This window comes from Bombus vancouverensis, chromosome 6, assembly GCF_051014615.1.
Source record: "Bombus vancouverensis nearcticus chromosome 6, iyBomVanc1_principal, whole genome shotgun sequence".
NCBI classification, from domain to species: Eukaryota; Metazoa; Arthropoda; class Insecta; order Hymenoptera; family Apidae; genus Bombus; species Bombus vancouverensis.
Window position 1 is genome coordinate 5,806,824 of NC_134916.1, and position 26,478 is coordinate 5,833,301.

The 26,478-nt window shown below is 40.8% G+C and overlaps 1 protein-coding gene across 3 annotated transcripts in view; it reads right to left on the minus strand.

Annotated features, from left to right (window-relative positions):
• The window catches only part of Rbp6 (RNA-binding protein 6), a 777,348-nt gene that overhangs the window by 307,991 nt on the left and 442,879 nt on the right, over positions 1 to 26,478 (minus strand). For all 3 annotated transcript variants that reach the window (XM_033340911.2, XM_033340909.2, XM_076619578.1), the window contains one exon: positions 1,876 to 1,960. In XM_033340911.2, the coding sequence (XP_033196802.1) occupies positions 1,876 to 1,960 (85 nt within the window). The remainder of the gene's footprint in view (positions 1 to 1,875; positions 1,961 to 26,478) is intronic.

Below are 26,478 nucleotides of genomic sequence, written 5' to 3' on the forward strand. Positions count from 1 at the left end.
GGACAGCTAATGTCCGCAACTATTTCTCTCTGTCTGCCCTCCTCCTCTATTCCCTTTAGCCGCCTTACGATATTATTCCCAGCTACGTATTGTCTCCTCAGAACCGGCCACGACAGAAACGTATTTGCCAAACGGTGACACGTCGTGGCGTGGAACGATTAATCTCTGCCAAAAGCATCGTTCCGGTCAATGCGGCGGCGCAACGGCGCGTGCCGTTCCCTGATTCGCCGCTGGTAATTGTCTAAGCGCGCGTGAAACGAGCCACTGAAAGTTTCACCCTGTGGAAAACGCCCTCTCGCATTTCCTTTCGTCCCCGCCGTTCACCCGAATTATCAACGAATTCACGAAATTCGTATGATTCGTCAATCTTGCTGGTTCACTTCGCCACAATGAATTTCCAGAATCGGTTATCGGGCTGCCGAGTACTTCCATATTGTGAGAAAGCGATAGGTAATCGAAAGCTTTAAGTATACGAATCCAAGAATATTTTTGTTAAATAAATTTATGCAGTATAATTTTCACACGGTGAAAATAGCATTTCGGTTTTAATCAGGATAGAATTGTGAACGTCGATTGGAGTATTATAACTGGTGAATGTATTATGCATAATTGCGTGTCTTTATGAATTTACTGGGCATTAATACCTATAATTTACACGGTTCTGTTCAGATTATTATTAAATTATGACAGTGGGCAATATGAACAAATTATTTGAAATATTGAATTACTATAAAATATAAATTAGATAATTTTACTTGATTAGTTTATAAAATCTAATTTAATTTAATCACGTCAGTTGCAGTCTTTCATAATTTAACACGCAAAATTTAAAACTCGGAATTACTTCTACATCAAACATAAATTCACAGAAATAAAATATAATAATCATCTAATTCGTACTTTCCTAAATATGGCTTTGTAGTGCCTGAAAATTCTCCTTTTATATTTCATGATTTTTCAACAAGACATCAATTAAATTTGCTTGCTAAATATATACATTTCCCACCTAGCGTCTCCGCGTTCTCTGGAACGTAGTTCCAATAACCAATCAATTTCTTGCGCCATCAGACGGAGACAAATGCCGACCGCAGGAATCCAGACACGGGCAATATTTATCTATCAGCGAGATCAATTAACCCAGTCCGTACTGTATCAATTATCTTGATCAAGAACTCGGCGATAGTTAATTGCTTTCGCGACACACATTCGATCGCGACGCTCTCGTGCAAACCGATATTTTTCGTGTCTTCGTGTAACGAACGATCGATGCGTCTTCGTTTGACCAACCGTGTCTCTCGTGTTGACTCTCATTACCTTTTTTTCTGTCTTACAACATCGCGAATGGATGCCATTGACTTTAAGTGGTCATTACGTACGGTGAACTAACGATCCTGTAATTAGTGCGTTATGGAATGCCACCATGAAAACGTGGCCAGCTTCTTCCTACAACGATTTCCCTGCCTTCGATAATTACCATGTTGCTATGTGAAAGTAGTCAAAAGGCTAATGTAACGCGATTGATGATTAATTTCACATGATGGTGATTCGAAGAGATCGTAATTGGTATTTGGAATTAGATACTTTATACGTAAATGAAGTGGAGATAGAAAACAATCGCGCATGCTTTGTAAGGACAATTCTCGAGTGTAGAGAATATTATGGAAATGATAAAATTTTTACTGGAATTATTATTGTTTGCATTGCTGTTATTATTATCAAATATAATCATTTTGGTTTTATTTTATATTGTATTTATCAAGATTTATCTATAGTATAAAAATTGTATAACGTTTCATCTATATGAATTGAGGAGAAATTATGATTTTAATGAATAGTGTATTTAAAAGACTGGTATAAATTTGCTAAAATACTTACTTTCTTGCCGTCTAACTCGTGATTACCCTGTGCCAGCACCTTGTCTACACTCGCGGGATCTGCGAACGTGATGAATCCAAAGCCTCTGTAATACAAAACGAAGCATACATAAATAACACTACAAGGAACAGTGGAAACTTCAAACAATTTACGGAAGTTAACTACTACACGAGTTAAAACTTCTGGATTATCTTTACACGCATCAAATAACTTTTCAAGTTACAAATAAGTCTCAAAATCCGTACAAAGACCAACCTCGCTTAATCATCAAGTTCTCATGTTTAAACATCTTTGCCCCTATACTTCATAACTTGCGTCGCCTTGCATTACATTAAATTCCTGATGCTTTCGAGTTAACTCAATGGTATATATGCGTTTTGCTAACGTAAATTGTGTGGTACGTATCAATCGAATAAGTAGTTTATATATCAAATTACTTTATTTTAAAAGATGTAATGAATAAATTTCTTTTTTCTGAATTAGGTTTGAAGAAAATAGAGAGGAATTAAAAATTAGACATTCATTACGCGTGATCGATACTTTCCAAAGGAAAAAGTAAAATTGGAGGACATTTGTAAACTATCTGAATGCAGGAAAAATCCAGCAAAATAAGGCACAGCCATGGAAATAAGATATTAAAGATTTTTTATTTGGGTCAAATCATTTTATGAATTTGTGTCGCTTAACTATCCAATTCTGCTGTGCCCTAACTCACGTCACTTTCAAGAATTAATACCAACGTCACACCTGACAGTGGTTATCGCGAAACAATTCGAAGTTCGCGATTAATTCGCATTTTCAAATTATTCAAAATTGTTTCATGAAGGGGCTCTTTTTCCATAGCGACCACGCGACATGCATATAACACGGTGCGAGGATTTAGAGAAGTGATCGCGGGAAGGTGGAACGAGGGACGAAGTCGAGCACTCGAGTGAAACAAATATCGGCCGGCGTCCGGCGTCATAAATTTTACGCGGAACACAGTGTACATACAGATATATTAAAAGATAGTTTACCGAGGAGGACGTAGGAGCCGCGAGAAGGATGGCAGGGGGTGGCCGCCGATCTGGAGTGGTTCGTACGGGGTTGGAGAAGCCGGTACATACGGCACGATAGCGCGGCGAGCGACCGGACGCAAAGCGGTTTGCATTTTTCATGCTAGGGCTGGCTGCGCAGTTATTGAAAATATTTACATGTTATTTATGGGCCACACATGCTTCAAGAACCGAATGCGCCAATTCCTCCGACTCGTCTCGCCGCGTTTCTCTAACCTTAGAACGTGTTTTTCTGCTTCAAGAATAGAAAGTTTGGCCGAGTGAAATGGGATAGCGTTGTTTGCAACACAGTACTATTTATTAGGTGCTATGTTTCATTTGTCTTCGTCCTTTTTTCTGAAGACGTGGAATTTTGAGTAGATGCGAAAAAAGTTTCCTGAATATATTCTACTTTGAAAAATTAACGCACGATATATTTAGGTGTTGAGGGGTGAACTCTAGAATTTCTAGTTCTTTAAACTAAAGAAATTGCTCGAAGTTTTGCGTTACTTTATTTTTAGCGCCCCTTAAACGTATTCTAGAATTTTATTTAATTTTTAAAAAATATTCTTTGGTGAAGTTTCTTGCTTTCTTTCTCTTATTCTTATTTCTAACCCTTATTTTTCTATATTCTTATTCTGATTTTAAACCAATATAAGTGATACGCGAGTTTTATTCGTATTTATTAATTTTGGTCTGCAATACCGTAACTTACGTTTTTAATGTTTAGCCTGTAAATGATATATTCTACAGCAAGGAGTTAAAAACATTTCATACTTTTTGAAAGCTAAAAGTCCTCCTTTTTTTTTCTTGCGAAGAACAATCTCCCACGCTATGCCTGACGTGAATTCACATCGTCTCAAGGATTCTATGAAACGTTTCATGCGACTCTTTCTTTTTTCTCTTGAACCCTTCACGAAGGGAACCGCGAATACTCGAGCGGATTGAATTTTTGATGGATCCAACCCCTTATTTCAGTTTCGCCGTTGGCGAGCTTCTTCGTCAGCGGTTGGCCGACTTTTCGTGCATGGAACGAGCAATGGAATCGCACGTGTGTATACTTCGAGCACGCGATACACGAAACACTTGAAACGAGCGAAGTGCTGCCCCCGTGGAGTCCTACTTCCACTATTTTTGTACCTCGTTTATGGGAATTTACGAGTTACAGGCTACAGTATGGTGGATTGCCGAAATTGCCAGATTCTCCGGGTTGTTTGTGGAATCGAATGTCACGCTCAAGCGGTTGCCCGGCACAACTTGATTTACGCAGACTGTTTGAAAGGCGGATAACGTTTTCGATTCGATGTCGAGTCTAGAATCGTGATACAGTTACTATTATTGTTCTTTATTCTGAATTGTGATTAATTGGAAATCCTGGCGTTCTGTCGAAATAAAGGGATTACGGAACAGGAGTATTCAAGTTCCTGTCAAGTAAATCAACGTCGGTATATATTTTAATTGGAATTGTAAGCATTTGTTTGTTATGAGTAGAAATGAATGGAAGCCACGGAGAAAATTGTATGCGTCAATACGAGTGAATCTTTTGATTATATTATTGAATTAGAGCTACAATCCTTGTTTTATAAATTAGTACCAAACCCATAAAGCAATTGCAACACTGAGTGATATTTCACTGGTGGAAATGTGATTTGTTGTCCAGGAAGATCTCTATTCGAAATCCAAATACACTGATGAAATCTGTTGATGTACTAAAAAGATTGTTTAAGCAAACGTTCCTCCATCAAAATTTCCGCGTGTGTACACACTGTAGCCGAACTGGCTTTCATATTCAAGTGTTTACTTAGACTCATATCGCATACACACATATCTCTACTATTCAATTGCAACACGACAGCTTTATAGCTTCTATGGAGTCCTCCTTATAATAACAATACGTGCCCGTATACCTGTCAACCCTATCAAGCAATAAATCTATTAGTGGTAATAAAGTAAATGTGAGTAGAAACAGTAGAATTTATAGTCAAGTACAGCTGGCGTGTCATTCGCACGTTTTAATAGATGTAAATTTGTGAAAAATAAAATTTATAGCTCTAGAGGTAGAAAATAAAATAGAGTAGAATATTGTAATCGTAGTGTATATTATAAATGGTTATTATAAAATAAATTTGATATAGAAATTATTAAAAATTATTAAATGCCAGAGATTGCAACATAATTACGTTCAGCTGAAATTGCTGATCTCAATTTACACGGCTTTGTACCACGAGCTGTATGCAGAAATTATTAATTTGATTTATTTAGAACGATACTCTTTTCATGCTTGATAAATTCCTGGTATAAAATTGAATGACCTGCTGATTACAATATCTCTGGTGATAAAATAGCAACTTTGAAGTATGGAAAATTTGATACGAGGGTTTCACATAATTGTCGAAATTAATTACATTTTGCCAGCAATACAACCGTTATCATTTAAAATAACTAAATACTCATTATATTATACGTGTATTAAATACGTCGTAAATAATGTAACAGCCATTTAACGAAGCAATAACAGAGAATAACATAAATTTACACGAATACCACTCACAGTTCTCAAAGTTCGAGACTAAAACCAAAATCCATAAAGTATAACTTTGATCGTAATAAAAAGAAAGATCCTTTCACCAATTATATATAGAACGATGCATTTTTCAAATTTAATTCTGCTTTTCACATTACAACTATCATATGAATAATGTTAAGTTGTCCACATATCTATTTATTACAAACTTACATGAATATTGATATGATATTACAATATCAACGTCATATTAAACATCATTTTATGTTATTAGAAAATCTCTTCCCCGGAGTTGCTGATAATTCACCTGACTGACCTTACTTCAATTATTAAAAAACATAAGTTAGCGATTGTTAATGAGTAAAGAACAAATATATCTGCTCACAAAAACTGCTGCTGCGACATAAAATGATAGATAATGGTTTCTTAGTAACAATCATTTCTATTCTAAATAAGACGAAATCAATACGAAGTGTTGATCTGCGCTCCGCTTCGTACTCAAAGGTTTAATGATTACAAAATTGTCTATAACCAAGCAGAACCGAGAGATCCGCAGACATCGCATTACTTCGCGAGAATCGTCGGTATCAGTATGGTTCACCATCGTCCCGGAAGAACCTCGGGACGTCGTATTACCTGCCGAAATGGAATAAACCCATCCACGTTCGCGATTTCGCTGACGATTTATCCGCCTATGGTTACGTGTGCCCCAGCACGTGTATGTACGCGGTACAGAATTTTGAAAATTCTCGCTCGACCGCGGCCGGCGCGTGTGGAAACAACAATCGTGGCAAACGAACGCCGGCTGAATCGGCAGTCGTCCAATCAACATTAAAACACCAAACAGTGCGATACCGAATACCGAGGGAAAAACACTGACCGTCCAACATCGACGACAGCATGCATTTACATGCGTTTTCAACCCTCTCCTCTTGCCCCGCCGTTACTCGGCCCGCGTTTTACGACTTCGTGTTTACGACGATGCGCGCCGCGGAAATCACCAGTATAGCCCATACCCGCGATATCACGCGAAACATTCATCGATCTCGTAATTTGATATGCGCCGCATCTGTTCGTCGTAGAATTCTAAAGTGACAATACGCGACGGGATACGTTGCAACGTGTTATACCCTCGCACACCGCCAGACGAGATCGTATGCTAAGAGGATTTCAGATTCCTTATAGAGTCATCCTGAACGTTCGGTTATGCTTCCTTAGCATAGCCATGCAGGGTAGAGACGGAGATTATGAAATAGATCTGTAACATGATTTGTTACGTTTAATCCGTTTCTTGTGGCGCACTCGATGTAAGACGGTTTTTAATATTACAGTGTTTTAATTGGACACTTAAGTTGGAGCTGATTTATGAAGGTTTTGGTCGTAGATTTGGGAAACTTGATAGTTAATAAAAAATATATCAGTGTCGCTTCGTTTTGACTTTACTTAATGACAAAGACTTAGATATGAAAGAAAGAAGACCATCGAGGAACAATTAAAAAATCACACAATCGAAGAAGGAAACTTTTATGAGAATTCGCGTGGAGCACGTATATAAAAAAGTAGATATTATATAAAAATTAATTATCAATATTATAGCATAGCTTTAAAACAAAAGAAAGTACCCTGTCAATTCCACAACTTAACTTTCCCATTAACATCGGAAAACTAATTCCACAGACAAATTACTTCACAAAGTCGTCACTGAAAAAAGGTCACTTTGGACTATTAGTTGCTATGTACAAAAAAAATCGAGATTTCCGTTAGTGGCTGAGATAAAGGAGGGACGCAGATCCAGCGAGCGGCATGGCCCACCACTTGTCACTCGACCATTGTACGTGAATAATCTATAAAAGGCTGAGTAGAAGGATGGCGGCTGACGTGTCCCTTGTCTACTTGAGCACGGCTTCTACGATCCTTCGCTTTTCTACTCGTCTAGCTTGCGGGGCTTCCCCGCCTTAACCACCCTTCGCTGCTTTACTTCCCCCTTTTTCGAGGCAAACCAACCACGGAAGAGTGTCACGCCGGGCTGACGCGGTGCATTTGTTTGTCATACCCTCTCTACTGCGCGGAAAAGAGCTCTCGTTATATAAGACGAGCCGAGACGGATGAGGCGGAAGAGAATCCGCGGTGAAATCAGGTGAAGCCGCGTTTATCTGAATGCTAACGTCTCGCATCCAAGGATGTACTATCTCCGAGGAGCGATGATTAAGAGGCACAGCGATGCTCAGAATGAAACGGGCCATTTTCGGCAACAGTATTACACGTGGGAAACATTGTGAATTGAAAACGATAAACGAAGAATAGAGTTGCTTCGAACATGCAATTGACACGGATAATCTCTGTAACGAATTTATGGATTATCTATCAATTGAGTCTTTTATTACGTCAGCTGCGGAAATATCTTTTTCCTCCGGTAATTTATGTGTAAGTAGACTTTCGCGATTGCGAAGGAACCGCAGTGATGACGAGAACAAAGTTATGCTAAGGTTAAAGTGGTACTTTATTTGGACTCGTCAGGGGTTGACCTCAAATGTTACGAGGGCGGCTGGGATAATGTCTATCAAAGTGAAAGCGGAGAGTTTAGCGGCGATGTCGCTGCTTTAAGATGGGCCGCGTAATGTTCTACTTTGTTCAAAGGTTACAGGTCTTTCTTTCAGAAGTTGAAGCTTGGAAAAAAAAGATTAATTTTGAGATGTTAATCCTTGCTTTAGAAAAAAATAGGGTGTTGCAAATTTATTCTAATTATGTCTTCAGCTGCAACATATCTATATATATGAACGTTTTGTGTTTGCTTGAAAAGACGAATATTTGTTTATAAATGAGGAAATGGAAGGTTTTTAATTGACATGTTTTTATGTGGAGGTAAGAGACAATTTAACCGTAACGTGTATAAATTTATGATCGATAGAATTTTAATTTGATCAATTTAAAGGAGGCAGACGGCGATGTTACCTGCGTTACAGCGAAGAAAATGAACGACAAGTACAGCGCACTACGATAGAAGGATAACGTCATAATAAATCTGCAGCGTAATCTTTACGCTGAGATAATGAGATTTTTTATCACCTTTAGTCGAATGGAGTCTTTGTCACAGATAACGAGCTCTGAAGCGGCAGGAAAAATTATAGGCTAAGAAAAGGAATTTTACTTTAAGTTCACTAAATGTGAATGGAAAGAATCTTCATCCCCCTCGCGAAGGGATGGTTATGTAGACACTTTTTAATCTTCAAGTACTCATCGCAGACTTTGATGCAGACATTATTAAAACAAAGACAGTTCCCTCTTTTCGTTCTACCTTCAACGTTTCGTTTACTTCCTTTCACGTTATCTTCACTCTGCTAAGTAGAAAAATGTAAATGTAAATTAGCAACAAAATATTATTCGTTCGAATAATTGTCCTCGGATATGTAACTATATAAACAATATTTTCTGATTCGTAGTAAACACTGAATTTCGAACAGGACCAAAGCGAAATTTCTACTTTTTCCTACAATGTGAAGATACTATACATGACCTTAATTCCGAAGCGAAAGAAACTGACCTCAAATCCTTATTGGTGTTCTCGCACTGCTATTTGTACCTATAGTACTTCTTTCAGAGTGAGATTAGTTTCAGAATGGGAATTACTGAAACTTCTGAACGGAACATTCGGCCCAAGATTCAGTGGAACGTCGAGCTCTGAATTAATAGAGAAACATTCGAAAACGGATAATTTGTATGATCCTTGAATCATTCCAAGCACGAATTTGTTACCTCGCAGTTCTTAAAACTTAAAATCTTAGATTGCTTTGTAATTGGAGCCGAAAATATAAGCCTTCAATGATTTGTGATATTTCAACGATATGCTTCACTCGATTTCGATCTAGAACGAACAAACGATTATTAGAAAATTTTATTTTGGAATCATTGTCTAAAACGGTAGTTCACCAAACTATTCCTAAAATATTCAAATACTTTATCCGGAATGACGCTTAACGCCTGTAGTTAGATGTACCTCTTATATAAATTGTAAATTTAAAATATTCATTTCACTTATTTTTTAATTCAACAGGCCGCTCATTGTTAAGTAAGCTTATGTTTTTATTTTGACCATATTGAAGAAATACTGACACACTAAGAGCGCCGTGAGTAGGAAGAGTTTGAATCACTGACGAGTTATCAGCGATCTAAAATCTTTTTACATAAAATATAGAAATTTGTACGAATTTTGATCATTACGGACCAACTATAATCTCTCAACTACAAGCCCCAAAACCACATAACAGCAGCATAGACTAAATAATCCTCAACAATTAACTCAACAGCACCGCACGAATCTCTTATTGTCAACCTAATATCAATTTGAAATTTACGCCGGAATCTGGAATGGTAAAAACAAAGCACTAAACTATGAAAGGTAACTATCCGACAGAAAGCATGGAATGTCGTATTGTGGCAAAAGGCAATGGTAGAGCTCGGGCACCGAGGGAATTTACCACAACGAACGGGTATAGAGTATATCATGCACGTTGTGAACGAACACGACTGGATAGGTAACAGAAGGGTGGTGGGTGGTTGGAAAGAGGGAGGGTAAGAGAAAGGAGGCAAGTGTATTAGGTGTATTTATGTAGGCGGTTTCATTGCGCGCGAAGTTACTGTAAGTACCGGCAGTTACTTAACTCGACAGTTTCTACTATTGCAGTAACAGTGGCGATGGTAGCGGCAACGACGGTGGCAGCCATATACCTATTCGTGGAGAGCTACCTTCCTTGCCTTGAAACTGAAGCTAGTTATGGATGTAGTCAGAGGTGGAAGTAACTTCGCGTAGCTTCTACCGACACGATTCAAGAAACCATCTCCTTTTCCACCTTCCTTCCAACCTCAAGAACGCACTCTCTTCTTCTGATTCTCCTTCTTCCTCTCTCTCTCTTTCTCTCTTTCCCTCTGCTTTAACCCGTTGCTTCGTTGCTCAACTATATGGTAACTGCTCTTTAACCAACCGCCTTAATCCGCTTTTCTCTTTCCAAGGCGAAGACAATCACCCACCCCGTACCACCCAGTTCTTCGATCTCCCGTTTTTCGTCGATCCTTTCCGTCCCACTCAACCTTTCTTTCTCGCTCCTATTTTCGATTTACCGTCTGGATTTCCTCGCCTCATGGACTACTTCGCCCCGGTATCTACCGGATTTTCGACGCCTGCTAAGTGGCCACGCCAACCGTTCGCTCAGACGTGATACATTTTTGTGAGAATCGTGTATTGTACATGGTAAATGGCGAAGATAATTGGAAGGGGGCTTGAGGTGAGTGTAGAGAGTTAAGAAAGATACAGTTATGTGTTAATTGCGTGGAATTCGTTCCTTAATTAAAAGTCCTTTGTCTTTCTCGGTTTGCCCTTAACGAAAGCCCGTGGCATCGTTATCAGCGAATTAAAATTTTAATTAAACCCTCTTTTTCAATTCCACTAACAAGAATCGAATATTGAATCAGATCCTTGTAACGTTTCTTAAAACAAGGAAAAAGATAGGCAGAACTGTATGGTTATATGTTCCTAAGACCTCTGACTACAATGTAATTCTAAAAATTTTCTCAAAATAATTAAGTGATAAAAGTGACTGTAATAAAAAGAGACTGTAACTCCGATATAAAGCTCTTATTGCCAATTGCAATGCAACAACGACAGTTTGCGGCGCATACACGATTTCTTAGTGTGCAGATAACAAGCAACGCTAAGAACGTAAGCCCGCTAGAAGCAATACAAAACAGTGACCATTATCGGCCCGGCATTTTGAATCGAATTACAAAAATTCGCAAGACCGCGTAATAACGCTCGACACAGCACCGAGCTAGCATCTTTTTTATAAACTGTTTCTACTTTTTTCTCCATTCGGAAACCCCTTTCTGCTCGGCGTTCTCCTTCCTGGTTCTGTCTTGCACGTTTTAATGACCGGCTGAATATTTATAAAGTCGACATCGTCTAGGTGGTCGGTAGCAAGCCCGTGAAAGCCACCGCGTCCCATGGAGTTTCATTGTAATTGCCCTGTTCTTCTTGACTTTTCCTTGAAACGGGATCCCGTTGAATTGCATTATGCAAATCACAATCTCTCTAAGTCACCTCGTCCGTCCGCTGCAGGCGAACAGAGCCGCGCGGAACCGAGTGGAAGAAAAAAAGAAAAAGGGGCCGGTCGATTCCAGCCGGAAAAACGACCAGAAAAATCTGGCTGATCCGTTTCTACCGATTCTTAGCAAGCGATAACAATTCCGTTACCTCGACGCTCTAACGACAAAATTATGGTCCGCATGCATAATCGTCGCTCACGAATTATCCCCATTCTCTCGAAATTTCATTGAACGTGTGTAATTAATCTCTAGCCATGAAAGACACTCGGGGGGAATGAACGAACTTATTCTTGAAGAGGATTGGTTAAAACTATGAAGAACGGTGGTTGGTTATTTGTAGATAAGCAAGAGGTGACGACGTTTGAAATTGGACGGATTGTTTGAAACGTTGGTGAAAAGTGTATCAGTCTCCAGCGAAGAGATGAGAAGTTGAGATGAAAGTTTGGATGGTGAGAGATGAAGACAGTTTTAAGGATGTCTCTCTTGAGTATTAATTTGAGAAATTTTAGTTTTCGAATGATATGTATGCATTCATAGGAAATAATTGAATGTGACTATCTGCGAGTGAAAATAAACTTATCGAAATGAATGTTTTAGAGAAATCTATAATCTGTGCATTTAAGTTATATATAAATATATATATATATATATATATATATATATATATATATATATATATATGTCGGAGATGAAAGAACACCGGAGTCTGTAATTGAACAATTGTAGTTATTCAATCCGATTGTAATTGTTCGATAGTTGTGATAATGAGCTTGGGCTCGAGGCGACAGTCAGTCGCCGAACGTAGCCGCGGTCACGGGATGAACGCTTTGTCTAACAAAGGTATGGAGTAATTCTATAGCTCTCCTTAAAAGAAATATTCGTGGCGGCACGCGACAGTAAACATTCCAACGGTTTCTGTCCCGTGGCTCGCCACACGCAGACCCTATTCTTCGAGTAAGATGATTGCCAGATGTCGATGCGTCTCCGCAGTACATGTTCGGCTAGCTCGAGGGCCCGTTATAAATCTTAAGATTTAGTCAACTAAAGTCCTTCAAACAGACAAACAGTCTTTGTCCCAACTACGGGAAAATAGGGGAGACCTATTTTTCAACGAGCGGCGTCTCCCACTAGCAACTTTCCCTCGAGGGCGGCTAGCATCTTTTTCTAACCACCGATATGGAGATTGACCAATTAGCAGCAACGCCAATTTCCCTTACTTTCTGAACGAAGGCTTTTCTTGACGAATCCGATGATCTCGTGTCCTTAGACACATCCCATTATAGTTTTCCTCCGTGGCATTATCGGGACGGGAAAGGCATTCTCGCTCGCGATCTCACTGATGAAGGGAGTGGCCCTTTACGACCAGTGAATGTTACGCGTCCGACTTGGATTTTGTGAGTACGTTCATCTATTGTCCCGTCGACCGCGGATTCGTTGTTGAACCTAGGATCATTGTCATTGGTTTCTCGAGTGCCTAACTACCACGGTTGCTTGTCCGGTTCTGTAATAGTCGTGTTTGCACTAGTCAATGTCTTCTCTGTTGCATGGCGACAACGTGTGACCCAGGTGAAGATTCGTTTCACGCCCCTGACCCTAATTCTAATGTAAACCCGACATATATATTTATATATATACTGTTATTATTGATTGCGTTCCATAACGAATGAATATTCTACGCATATATCTTTAGAAATTCATCTAAAAACACAGTATTGAAAAAGGGAATAGGTATCTGTCTGTCCAAAACAACTAATTTCCCTTTTTCCAAACCGATTCATGAATTCTGTATAACCGAAGTATTTCAGATCCATCAGGATAAGCAAAACAATTTATATCTTTTCTGATACATTCGTACATCATCCGTATCATGCAATATATTACAAACCCCAATCGTCTATAAAAATCTCGTATAAAAGTCCAAGGAATGTAATTTAAAATTTTCGCTCCATTCTCGGGCAAAGGAGAACGAGGAAGAATTATAAGGGAGGAGAGGCAACTAAGTTACGACACGGAAAGGATGGAAAGAAACGAAAACGGAAATTCGTAGCATTCGCTCGGAATGATGAGCGGACGTAATTTTCTAATTTCATTACATTTTTAACTCGCGACAACTTTTTCTTGCCGCGGGCGGCGGCCAAGCGGAAGGGGCAGGAGGACAGGGATGAGAGAAGAGGAGAAGAGAGGGATGCGCGCAGGATAGCACGAGCAAGGATATGAATATTCATCGGGCATTTAGGCCGCGACGTAACTCAATTAGCGGCGGAATAATTGTCCGCTGTCCGACACAGAGTACAGAACGAGCTGCTACGCGGAGAAATCCAATCTGGCCTCTCTCTTTCGCCAGCTATATTCCGCCCTCTTCCTCTCTTCTCTATCTGATTTGCCGGCAAACTTCTTGAGCTGGCGAATCTCAAATATGATTTACGAAAAACTCCATAGGAGGCTTGTGAACCGACCGTGCGATTAAATATCATCCCTATCAGAAAAATATGCCGATACGAATGTTTTTGAAAGAGAAGATTATATTAAATGTATTTCTATCGACTGTTCCGATAAGGATTGTAACATTTATTAATTCATAAAAATCTGAATTTATAGAATGTATAACTAAAATATTTAGCTTTGTAAATGGCTATTATAACTAATTTACAAATATTCGACCTTAAAAATATATCCCTTGTTTAATTCGAAATAATTTGATATTTTAAATATAGTCATTAGAAAGCTATTAGAATCTATTATTTTAAACAAACAATTAAAAATGAACATTTGTGTTTATTTAAATTCCAATCCTGCGAATATATAAATATATTAGTGAACGTAATAATGTTCGTTAATTCTTTAATAGGTGCAAATTTATCTAATTTTAAGACTGCTAATCACTCTTATCTGTAATTCTGAACAAAATAAGGGTGCGTGAATAATGACTTATAATCGAACGAACTGAAAAATTTAGTTAGAGACCTAGAATTTAACGATCTATTCTTGATAACAGAAACATAAAAGGAAGAGAGAAAGAGAGAGAGAGAGAGATAGAGAGATGAGAAAGAAGAGCAAAACACAGTAATTTCCCATTGGCTTTTTCGTCGCTTGACTCCCGATAAATAATTTATTCCCGAAATAAAGCATTACAACAATACGTCGTGAGGGTGGAAAATTAATTTCATTCCTGGATTGTCACGCACACACCAACCGTAGTCCAGTCGATCCCTTTCAAGTCTTACCCGTCCGGGTACACCGGAATTCGTTAATATTCATAGCCGCAGGGGATGGTCGGCTCGGATAACGCTTATCTCGCCGCTGAAATAACTCGATAGCCGCGTGATCCTGACTCGGCGCTTTCTCGCATCCTCGCTTCAATATTTTTTCTCCGCGAGACACACCGACGATCGGCAGGATCAAACGTTCTGCGTGCCCCTGTGAACTACCCTATTCTTCTTTTTTACATTTTGGGCCCGCTTAAGAGCCGATATCTTTGTATAAAAGGTATAGTTGCTCTGGAAGGCATGACAATTACTTTTAACAAGGAAAGTATCCGATCTTCCGTCTCTCGACCCTATAATTTGGCGTTGAAAAATCTGGCCAAAGAATAGTGATTATATGACATGAATATTGCAAAATATCATTCCGAATAATATGTCGAACTACATGATTACTAGAACACATTCGTGAGCACACTATAGGCATATTCTTTTTACCTAGAATAAGTAAAACGATGTTACGACTCTAATATAAGATGTTTTGAATTAGTAGACTAAGTGATACATATCAGACCAGTACATATTTTTTATATACTGATCTTTCTTTTATTATATTTACCACTCGGTGTAAAATCATAATCGAATACATTATTATCAATTTCATTAGTCTACCAAAAGAAAATTACGAAAATATTCCCAGCCGATTCTGAAATCGCGAAACAAAGTATAAGATCCCAAGGATCTATTCGAACACAGAGATTACTGTGAGAGGCGTAAAGAGAAAGGGAAAGAGAAAAAACCGGCGGATGACCACCTGTTGATGCGCTGTTGAATATTCGTTGTGCGTCTTGTACGAGTGATTGTTGTAAATTTTTCGTATATCTTCGCTGAATGCTTTACAGTTTCCTGCATCGTCTCGACATGTGGATTGCCTGGACACGAGACGACGATGGAAATCCCGAACAGAAGTCGAGGAAAATTATGAAACTCGACAAACGGCTACGTCTGGATCGCTTTCGCTCGTGTGTCGCAAAGGATCGCAATTTGATTCTCGTACGCGGACGCTCGAGTGGAAGCGAAGGATTGAGAACGTTCCCAGGAGCACGGTCGAGTGGATGGATCGTTCATTCTATCCTCGCAGTGCCTTTCTTTCCCCCACTGACTTTTCTGCTTGCGACGCCCTCTTCAAGTCTCGAGCAGACACGAAGTAGCCACTCTTCCGATTTCGCCCCCGCCTCGAATCCAGCCACCCTCCCACGAAGCCACACCACTTTGATCTCGGGCTCCACTCGCGAGAAACGTACCCCGACGTGACAGCAGCTCTTTCGTTCCGTCTTGCTCTCTTGATCCGCCGACACGCCGCTGGTAATGCGAACTGATTAACGCAGTGATTTGAACGTCTCCTTCTTAACGAGGGATTGTTGACGAGTACCGCTACATGCACCGACTTACCGAAAAGAATGGCAATTCTGCTTTCTTTTCTGCTGTTTTATTTTTCGGAATGGATTATGTATTGTGGACGATAATAATAATAATCAGTAGTTTATTCCTTTGTGGTAGATGCAATGAAAGACTTCTTTCTCTCTGTTAATAGTTAATTTAATATGGATGGTACATACGTAGTGCGCAGTAACTTAACGCGTAGCTAATGCAAACGATGGAATCAGTAAAAAGGAATATTCATGAACAGATCACACATAAATCGCAAAATACTTCAGATTCTTGTATGCTATGGCAAATTAAATTAATATCAGTAAAAAAGAATAGTCTATTACATAATTATAGCTTACTATGTGAATCATAAAATCAGTAGAAAAAGATGTTCATGGCCGGACCGATAGTAAATATTTTTACGGAAAGTACAGCATATTATAGCTCCATTTTGTAATTCTCAGAATTGCAAAAGTTTCTATCCCTAAGCGGTACACAAGACTGAAGAAGTGTCATCTTCCTGATTACAAATAGACAGTTTATCAAAAACCAATATTCCAGTTACGTGAACATCAAACATTTCTTTCACTTTTACAAATCCAACAACTAAATTTATCGCAAATAAAAAAGAAACCCTATAAAAGGAACACGTTCATTCTTAAAACATATTCATAACAAGCCTTCAAAAATTACACTCATCTCATTTTCTACAACGTATATGCCCTCGAAGTAGCATTTCAATATTTCATGCCTTCAAAGATTCTGTCACTATAATCCTAGTCGTTCGATATAATTACCGAAAGGAGTCTACAAATATTGCAAGCCCCTTCGTTTCTATATTGGTCAACACCATCTTCTTCAGGCGACTAATAGGCGAACGCGGAACCAGTTTGAGATCGTCGGCGACTTTTTTTATTCGAAACTCTCGACTATTCCGCTGATAAAAAGAATTGATAATGGGGCTGGAACCGAAGAGGAAGGACACGAAGATCCGTAGCGATGCGCGCGTTTGAGATGGGGGAAAGACCCGAAAAGAATACGAGACACGAAGGAGAGACAGGGTGAAAGAAGAACAAAAAAAAAGAAGGCGGAGAGGAAAGAGAAGAAGCTGCAGGACGGTGCAAGAGAATCACTTGACGCAGGAGAGCGAGACGTCTGGTGCTTGCATCCGGGGAAATGGAAGGGTAGGCTCTGGCTTCCGCCTGTCTGTTACCATAGCGACCTCGGCCGCCCTTTGGCTGAGCAAAAGGGCCACAGGCGGTAAATCTCTTGTACGTACAATAATCCTACATTGCTGCGGCTTGCCGTTTTGCAATCCAACTTTGCATTCTGCCTTGACCCTTTCGATGTGTCGCGTCGTGTCGCTGCTGTTCCGTCTTCACTCGTCTATAGAGTAAGGTGTTCGTTGTATGTAGATAGTCTTCTCTGATATGCTTTCACAATAAAGGTTTGAATCGAATTCGATGAAGATGGAAATTTATGAAGGAAATAGTTTTTCGAAAAGGAAGAATTATTTTTAACTTTTTAACGCATTCATTATCGAAATTTATGGCGAAACACGACTACCACAAGTCGCGTATAACTTTTAGTAATTTTATACAATATGTTTTTACGAAAGTCCACAATGTGAACGTACTCTTTTTATAGTGAGTCACAGTTTACTAGTGCGTGTTGTCGGTTACTAATGTAAAACTGATGCGTCACAAACAGGTGTACAAATACGTTACTTCCTACACAGATTATACGTGATATAACGCTATAATATCCAAAATATCACTGCATTCTATATACGTATTTATAAATCATATTCCAGACAATTCTCTCCTCTCATCTTAAACTCCCAAACAACCCAACATGGTTATAAAAATCAAAAAAACATAATCAAGTGACTCCATTCATTGAACCAAGCCTTAATTCATGGAACGTTTAGACGAGGTCCCTTTCGGTCGAACTCGTCCCAGTTTCCGATGGCAGAAGCGATTCGGAAACGAGGCATCGGCGTTTTAGTCGGGCCATAAGTGTCGGCAACCTAATTCCACCAGGGAGGTTACGCTGTCCTAACCAGCTCGAGGTCGGTGTTCCACAGCACTTACGCGACCGGTGGAAAATCGTGCAGGCAGTCCCGGATGCCAGGAATGCAATTTTCAGATTCTCGAACGCGCAAGTGCTCCGCGTCCGCTCACGGGGCAGGCCGGCGCATAAATGCTCGCATAGATTCGGATAAGGACCGCGCATTCTGTCACCGGAAACGTGGGACGGCGGAACTGTAGCAAACTCTCGCGAGAGCTACGAGCTGCATTAGTGCATACTTGGGAGCGCGGCACGCTTCCGCCCCGCATTCTGAGACGCCAGCCACCATTTCTTCCTTCAAAAGACGATGAATGCCGGCTACAATTTCGAGCGTTTTATCTGGCCGTTCTCTGCAACCCCCAACTCCCTGCCGACGACGTGCGTACATTCGTATATGTACCGCGATTGACACATAGAGAAGAGTCGAATAAACGAATAGTTTATTGCGGATGGTAATTTAAGAGAAAGTTTTAAGTGGTGATCGATTAAATTGCCTCTTGTCGGGTTCATTGTTTTAATTCTGTTCGATTACATAGGCTGTACTTTCTAGCGAAATATACATGTCGGAGATGAAAGAACACCGGAGCCTTTGGAATTTTAGATAATCCCGCAACATTGTAATTTAGAGTCTACTATAGCTGTAATTAAACAATTGTAGTTATTCAATCCGATTGTAATTGTTCGATAGTTGTGATAATGAGCTTGGGCTCGAGGCGACAGCCAGTCGCCGAACGTAGTCGCGGTCACGGGATGAACGCTTTGTCTAACAAAGGTAATGGAGTAATTCTATAGCTCTCCTTAAAAGAAATATTTCTGGCGGCACGCGACAGTAAACATTCCAACGGTTTCTGTCCCGTGGCTCGCCACACGCAGACCCTATTCTTCGAGCAAGATGATTGCTAGATGTCGATGCGTCTCCGCAGTACATGTTCAGCTAGCCTAAGGGCCCGTCATAAATCTTAGGATTTAGTTGACTAAGGTCCCTCAAACAAACAGTCTTTTTCCCAGCTACGGGAAGATAGGAGAGACCTATTTTCAACGAACGGCGTTTCCCACTAGCAACTTTCCCTCGAGGGCGGCTAGCATCTTTTTCTAACCACCGATATGGAGATTGACCAATTAGCAGCAACGCCAAATTCCCTCACCTTCTGAACGAAGACTATCCTCGACGAATCCGATGATCTCGTGTCCTCAGACACACCCCATCATAGCTTTCCTCTGCAGCATCATCGCGACGGAGAGTCATTCTCTCGTGAGGTCGTATTAGCGAGCTACTTAGTGTCTGTATGCTCGGTGGATATTCCACGTTTTGCAAAGAGTCCGACTTAGATTTTTGTGAGTACGTACATCTATCATCCCGTTGACCGCGGATTCGTTATTGAACCTAAGACTAACATCACTAGTATCGCGAGTGTCCAACCGCCGCGGTTGATTGTCGCGTCGGTAGTATCCATACTCGTATTAACAAACCGTACCTTAGTTATAACACGACGATGGCCAATTCCAATGAAGATTTATCAAACGCCCACAACTTTATTCCTGACCCTTCTCCGACATACATATCAGTTTATCCAATTGCTTTACGAAACATACACTTGGCTACTGTTTCATTTTCGAGGATACTTTATTTTTACGTTTAGACGCGGTTTCAGTATTTCAGCTTCTGTATTCTATCGTTGCGTTGGTCGAATTACGCGGGGGTTCCTGATTGTGTTTTATTATCGGTTTATTTGAGAGCGAAAATAAAGTGCTGCGTATATGTTCGTAAGTTGTCTGGCCTAAATTCTGGAAATTGTTAGGACGCAAGATGCATATACGATTGCGGTAAATAATAGAAGTTTTCCTTCAATAATATGTAATATTTGAAGATTATTAAATCAAATTTTGCTTTCTTGATAAGCAGTTGTACCGATAATCTAATTTTACACAACATTGGTTACTGGAAAAACGTCGAATAAATACGAAGACAAAAGAATACAAATTGCGAAAAGCTACTACAGCTATCCAATGTATCGTTGGGTAAGAAAAACCACTATAATGAGCGCATTTATGAGACTCTTGCGTGTTATAAGAAAGAGCAAATGTTTCAGTCGATTGGAGAAACATGAGATTTTCGTTCTCTCCCGGCTATGGATGATATTCACAGCAGTCACATGTATCCCCCGACCTGTCGTTCCACAAAACGCGATAACAGTGTAGCGATGCGCAGAAAAAAGTTATCATAAAACCGAGCCTTGCACGCAGGAAAGAAAAGTTAATGTTATTTCTTTTGGCTCGATACTCCCGGTTATTTCTTTATCTTGCGGCGCATCGTTCCCTCATGGAGGCGTATCTGAATATTTCGTATCTCTAGTGTTGATACACAACGATAAACATAATAATATCGCTTCCGTCTTCTGATATTCTCGTTGTGGGAAGTTTATTAAAATCCTTTTGTGTGCATACACTGAGAACGCTATAATATGCCGTCGTGCTGAATTTTGCATAGCAATATAATATCTCTCTAGCGTATGCAATTTTTACGAAAGCCCGTTTGAAATTTTACATAAAACCACTTCAACGATATATCACATTAAAAAGTTATTTATCCGTGTACGAATCGAATTACGCCCGCGGATTAAAAGGTAAAAACCATCGTACGTTATTTAGTGGTGCTGATAAAAGCAGATTACAGAAATGGATTTAATAAAAACCACGCAAACATCAACGAGGAACAAGAAATATGTTACGCAGAACGCGGAACCTGATATTCTGCAGACTTTCATCGAAAATGGATCATGTAAAGGATCGAATGGAAACACGATGCGCGTTCATATATCGAGGCAAACTTTTCCTACCCCGGGCATCCAGGATGCACTCCGTATTGGGAGTACACGCAGAGTCCTTTTAAGAGGAAAACATTCGTAAAGTACGTGACAATAACGTGACACGACTGTCAGAAACACGTATGCATTTCCATCGGGTCCGATCGTTGGATATTTTCCAAGATAAACACGATGCGTTCCAAGGCCTTTCATTAGCTTGTTCCTTTTGTACAATCGCATAATAAGAAAATTTAGGGAAAGGAAAAGTCAATGTCCTATTTAGACAAAAAAAGCATCATAAGATGCACGTGACAAAATAACTTCCATAAATACCCAGTTCCACCATTCTCAGGCTTCTGCTGCATTATCGATTTCTTTTTTTTTTTTTATTTCTTACCTTAATTCCGTTGTTGCCTAAATAGCTTCATTACAAACCGATTGAAAGAGGTGCACACCTTGGTTTGAACATTATTATACTTTCACTAGTAACAGAAAAGGAAAGCTATGAACACTTCATAGTCACTTACTCCTTTTCTCGATAGTGGGTCTCTCCAGAATCGACACCCGCGTAAAAGCGACTACGTCCCTCCGCGTCGCGTTTTCCAATTTACGGCTACCGGAATTATCTTTGGCATAAAACTGTTTACGATCGTTAAGTTGGTAAAGCTCTCGTTACACTCGTCGCTTAATCCGCGACAAGGAAAAAAAACCCAATTACCGAGCTGCGCCGGGAAGGTTGCACTCGCTGTAATTCACGTGGCGCTCTCGCGACGCAGGAAGTAGTAACGGCACGTTGTTAATCAGCCTCGCGGCACCCGTCGTGTAACCCGGCATATATGAATAGGAAGGACAGGACGCGAGGAGTATGAACCATACCGAGTGCTCGCAGTGGTTCTCTTCGAACGAATCGCTTAGTTTGCTGGCCAAGCGTGATAAGCTTTCCCCAACTTAAGAGGAAGCTGTGACTCATTTTTTAATTAAGATTCTTATACCGCGGGATCCTTTTCTTCGTCTGTTTCTCGTTTCATTCGTTTTTCCCCGTGGTCGAAAATGATCGCTCGACTTGCTCACCATGGCTACCGAGCTAAATTGCACCATTCCTCGAGCGAACCACGTAATCGAGATTTGCCGAATAAAAGCTACAAGCTGGTGACTTACGGCCCTCTGCGGATATTTTGAGTCATTTTTTAATTACGACCGGATTTTTCCCTTTCACCCTATTCTCGTTCCCTCGGGGCTCGGTATTGCGCGTCGTTCGGTGTGTGCATGCAGCCGGAAGTGGAAGGTGCTCGAGAGATCACGGGACTCGACACGGTCCCGACGACACCAGCCACGGTATAAAGCATTCTATTTGCATTTTATTGTTTAATATAAGTTTATGCATGGTAGTGCGGTAGCGTCGCTGTGCACAGAGAGGCGGCGTTCGCGCGAAATACGAGTCGCGGCGATGCGTCTCCCATCTCGATGTGTCTTTGCCTCGTAAATGATGAAAACTGCGTTGTAATTTCGGCAAATAAGAACGTATTGCCGTGGGCGACGCGCCGTGCACCACCAGCGAAATACAACGTGTTTGGTCAGTTGCAACGTTCCACCGTGCGGCGTAATAATAATGGTGAAATTTTCAAATACTGAGCCGCCGTGGAATGGCTAAGAAGTTAAGTACACTCGTGCACACTGCGCGTTGTGGAAAGATAAATGCCGACGGAGATTTTTCAGGACTGAGATTTATGTCACGCCGAGAAATGAAAGACGCGTGTAAAACAATGCTACAAACATTCTCGCGCCTTTCAACGCGTTTAGTTAATATGACGTTTATCGCGCCAACTTTTCGCGGTGCTCTTTAACAATTAGTCCAAGTTTCATCTTCATGTCGTTTCTATTATGAAATAAACAAATTATCAGTTTGTAAATCTGGATTCATTCTTATTAGTGGATGATACGTAATTTATGCTATAACAAAGAAATAGATTTTAAAAATTATTGATCCTTCGATACTTTTCATTGTTATTACGCACACTCATCTACGTTTTACACATGCACCCAACATACATAACAAATCTCCGAATTCCAGGAAGAAATAGAACGGCGTAGACATCGTCCTTCAAGTCACGTACGCCGAACACATGTCCTAGTCAAACACGTTCGCTCGAGTATCAATTATTCATGGAAATATGTAATCTCAAGCACATATACGTAACAGCCGGAATCGTCGCACGCAACGATATTAATATCAGTTGCCAGCGATCACTCTTCCTCCTTCGAAAGTCGACGAAGCGGGACAAACTCACGGGCCCTCCGTTGCCAATATTCCAAACATTCTTCAACTTCCAACGAACGAAGAATCCCGTGGTTCGACGTTTGGAAAACACGACCGCCGTCTTTTGATCTCCACGTCGTCCTCGTCGCCTATCCGTGCCAACAAGCTACGGATTTTCATATTTCTGCAAAGTTTTGAAAGGAGTTTAACAGGAAGGGCCGGTACAGCAAGACGAAGAAGACACCCCTATAGAAAGGCTCTATGGTGACCGTGTAAACGCGTGCACCCCCGTTGAAAATGTCAGAATCGTATAAAAGGACGTCAGACCTCTCTCTCTCTCTCTCTCTCTCTCTTCCTCTATTCACCGGGATAGGCAGTTTATTACTCGCATGCATAGACCCGTATGTGTCAGTCGTAACAATGTGTCCGGACTCTGTGAGCGCTTTCGACCCGGCGAACACGTGAAACGTGTTTCGCTGATCATCATAAAAAAGGGACACGATAATGTTACAATATAGACGTCCGTGTAATGACGTTCTTTTCACAGTAAATTAAACGCCAAAGGAAGGGTCCCGTCCCGTCGAGTACGGGGCCTTCATATTTGTGTGGTAGTGCAAGCGACTGTTGGCGTACGTAGGTGGTGTCTATACGCGTATACGGGTGTGTGTGTACGCGAGAAAAACGAGAAAAAGAGAGCTGCCTGTTGTACGCGCAAGCTGCCTTAAGCGTAGCACAGGGGCACTTATGCGTCGCTTAAAGTGGGCATTACGAGTCGCAATAGAACTGAAAACAAAGGCTGAACGGTTTATCGCCCTGTTCGTCTTTTTTAAGACAGAGATGAAGCTTAAAATTAACGTAAGTGCTGGAGAAATGATTTAAAGATCAGATTAAAATCGAGTCTTACAGATTCTATGATGAATAGATAAAGATTTTCTTTTCATCGAATACAGAAATATCGAACCAATACGAAAGTGGACACAACCATTTCACTTTCACGCGGATAAAAGAGAGAATTAGCATAAAGAAGCGGCGACGAAGACGCTTTTTGTCATATGGGATCATCCGGTTCAGGCATAAATAGCGGATAGAGCTCCCCGTGCTTGGTGCTCGGTCGAAAATTGGTGGATTTACCTCGCTCCTCCTATCTAAATCTGCCAATTTCGAATGGATGCAGCGGCGAAGGCGGCAGCGCCTGGAATCTGGATGTTTACTTGACGCCAGCGGTGAAAAGCGACGACGTCGAGAATACACGGAAAACAGAAAACCGTTACAGCCATGGGAAAGACGGGGGTGACGTAAAGTGGGAGAATGAGGAAGAGAAAGAGAGAGGTAAAAACCGACAGGGGAAGGGAAGAACAAACGAGCTGGGGAAAGGTATAGAAGATGGAGGGAAATGAAGAAAAAGAGGCGGAGAGAAAGAAGGATAGACGGAGACGGCGGGAAGAAGACGAGGAAGAAGAAGAAAGCGGATTCGAATCTTTACCAACCACTCGGCGAGACACCTGCGGGAGGGAAGATCTCCTCTGCCTTTGAAAAGCGAGGAAGTGGAGAGGTTTATTGAGTCCTGGGACACGTAGTCTCCCGAGGACATGCCGGAAAGTGCGAGTGAAACCTCTTCTTCACCCATTCGTCCCGTCCTACCACGCACTATGTACAAGCACGACGTCAGGTGAGAGGAGGGAAAGTGTATTTACCACTCGTTGCCGGGGAAAGAAAGACACACCAGGAGCTACTACCTTCGCGATTCTAAGAAAATACGAGCCAGCCGTTTGGCTCCATTTTAAAATAGATGGGAAGCCCAAGGGCTGCGACGAAACGTGAATCTCACGATTCCAGAGGGATATAGGGATTTTAAACGCCTCGATATGATTATAAGGTGGCTATATGATTGCGTATCTTGATAATAGTGGTAGATAAAGAAGTGTAGAATTGTATATTACTTTATTCTGGATACGTATTTCGTGACTAGAATAGCAATAATGATCATTCTGTGATTAAAAATTCAGTAGCGTCGAAACTGTAAGCGCGTCTGACCATACCAAGATTAAATCTACTGGAGCAACGCCTAAGTTCTCCTTGCACAGTACAACTAACGTCTTGATTGTAGTTTAGTTTTGTGTTAAGTTTAGTTTGATGTTAAAAATATTCGGAGAATCATTTATCTATGGGAAATCATCGAAACCTAGAAAGGGTTCATGGAAGACTACCATAGGAAAATAACACGTCGGCGCAAAATAGTAAATGCGAGGTCTGAGTGAATCGAAAGTTCTTCGAAGGTAATGTTGGCTGGCTGACTGGATGGCTCGTAGGGGCTGTAGGAACGTAATTGGATATAATTTTTGCGGACCGACTAACCGAATTAGACGGCGGTGTGTTTGCGTTACTAGCGGCGGTGGTGCTGGCGGCGTCGTCGGGAAATGGGTGGCGCGAGGGCGAAAGGGGGATGAAAAGCCCGCGGGGTAACAACCACGGCGAATTATTAACAGAAGCAGTGGCGCCTCCGTGCGCGCCCTACGAGTCACGCTGTGTGGCAAAGTAAATCAGCCCACGGCGATCACCAGCGAAACAGAGAGACTCACATTTGTAGTTTCTCTTGTTTCTTTCTTTTCGGCGCCGAATAAATCGGGTAGCGTAGTGTTGGATTATTCGTCGAAATCATTCGGCCACGTGTTTGCGTTTCGTATAACAAGTGGATGTCATAATGGAATGAGTCTGGCTCGGACTGTTGGAGATTCGAAGGAATTCTTGATAACGGAACTGGGGGTTACGAGTGTAAGTAGTTGAAAAATTAAAAAGCAAAATGGGAAGAACTTGAAACGGAGATAAATAAAGATAAGGAGGACGGGATAATTAGATTGGGCTGGGATTATCTGAAATTAGAAATTTCTCAGGAATAAAAGGTATGTATGATGGAATGTGGTTCTTGCTGATTTTGATAGAGACTCTTTTATTTGAGGTTAAAATCAAAATTGTAAGATTCTGCACTCCGAGATTCGAAGTTTTCTCCATTCGGTTTCTAGGATTGTTAGACTGTAGGTATCGACCAGTGTAATTCGAGAAGTAGTTTCATCTCCAGGGTCGTCGCAATTAAGTTCTACAACTTTGGAGTGGCCGACTCGCACTCGACGGTCGTCACAATCAGATCCTTTAACTGCAAGGTTAACAATATTCTATTACAAATGGATCT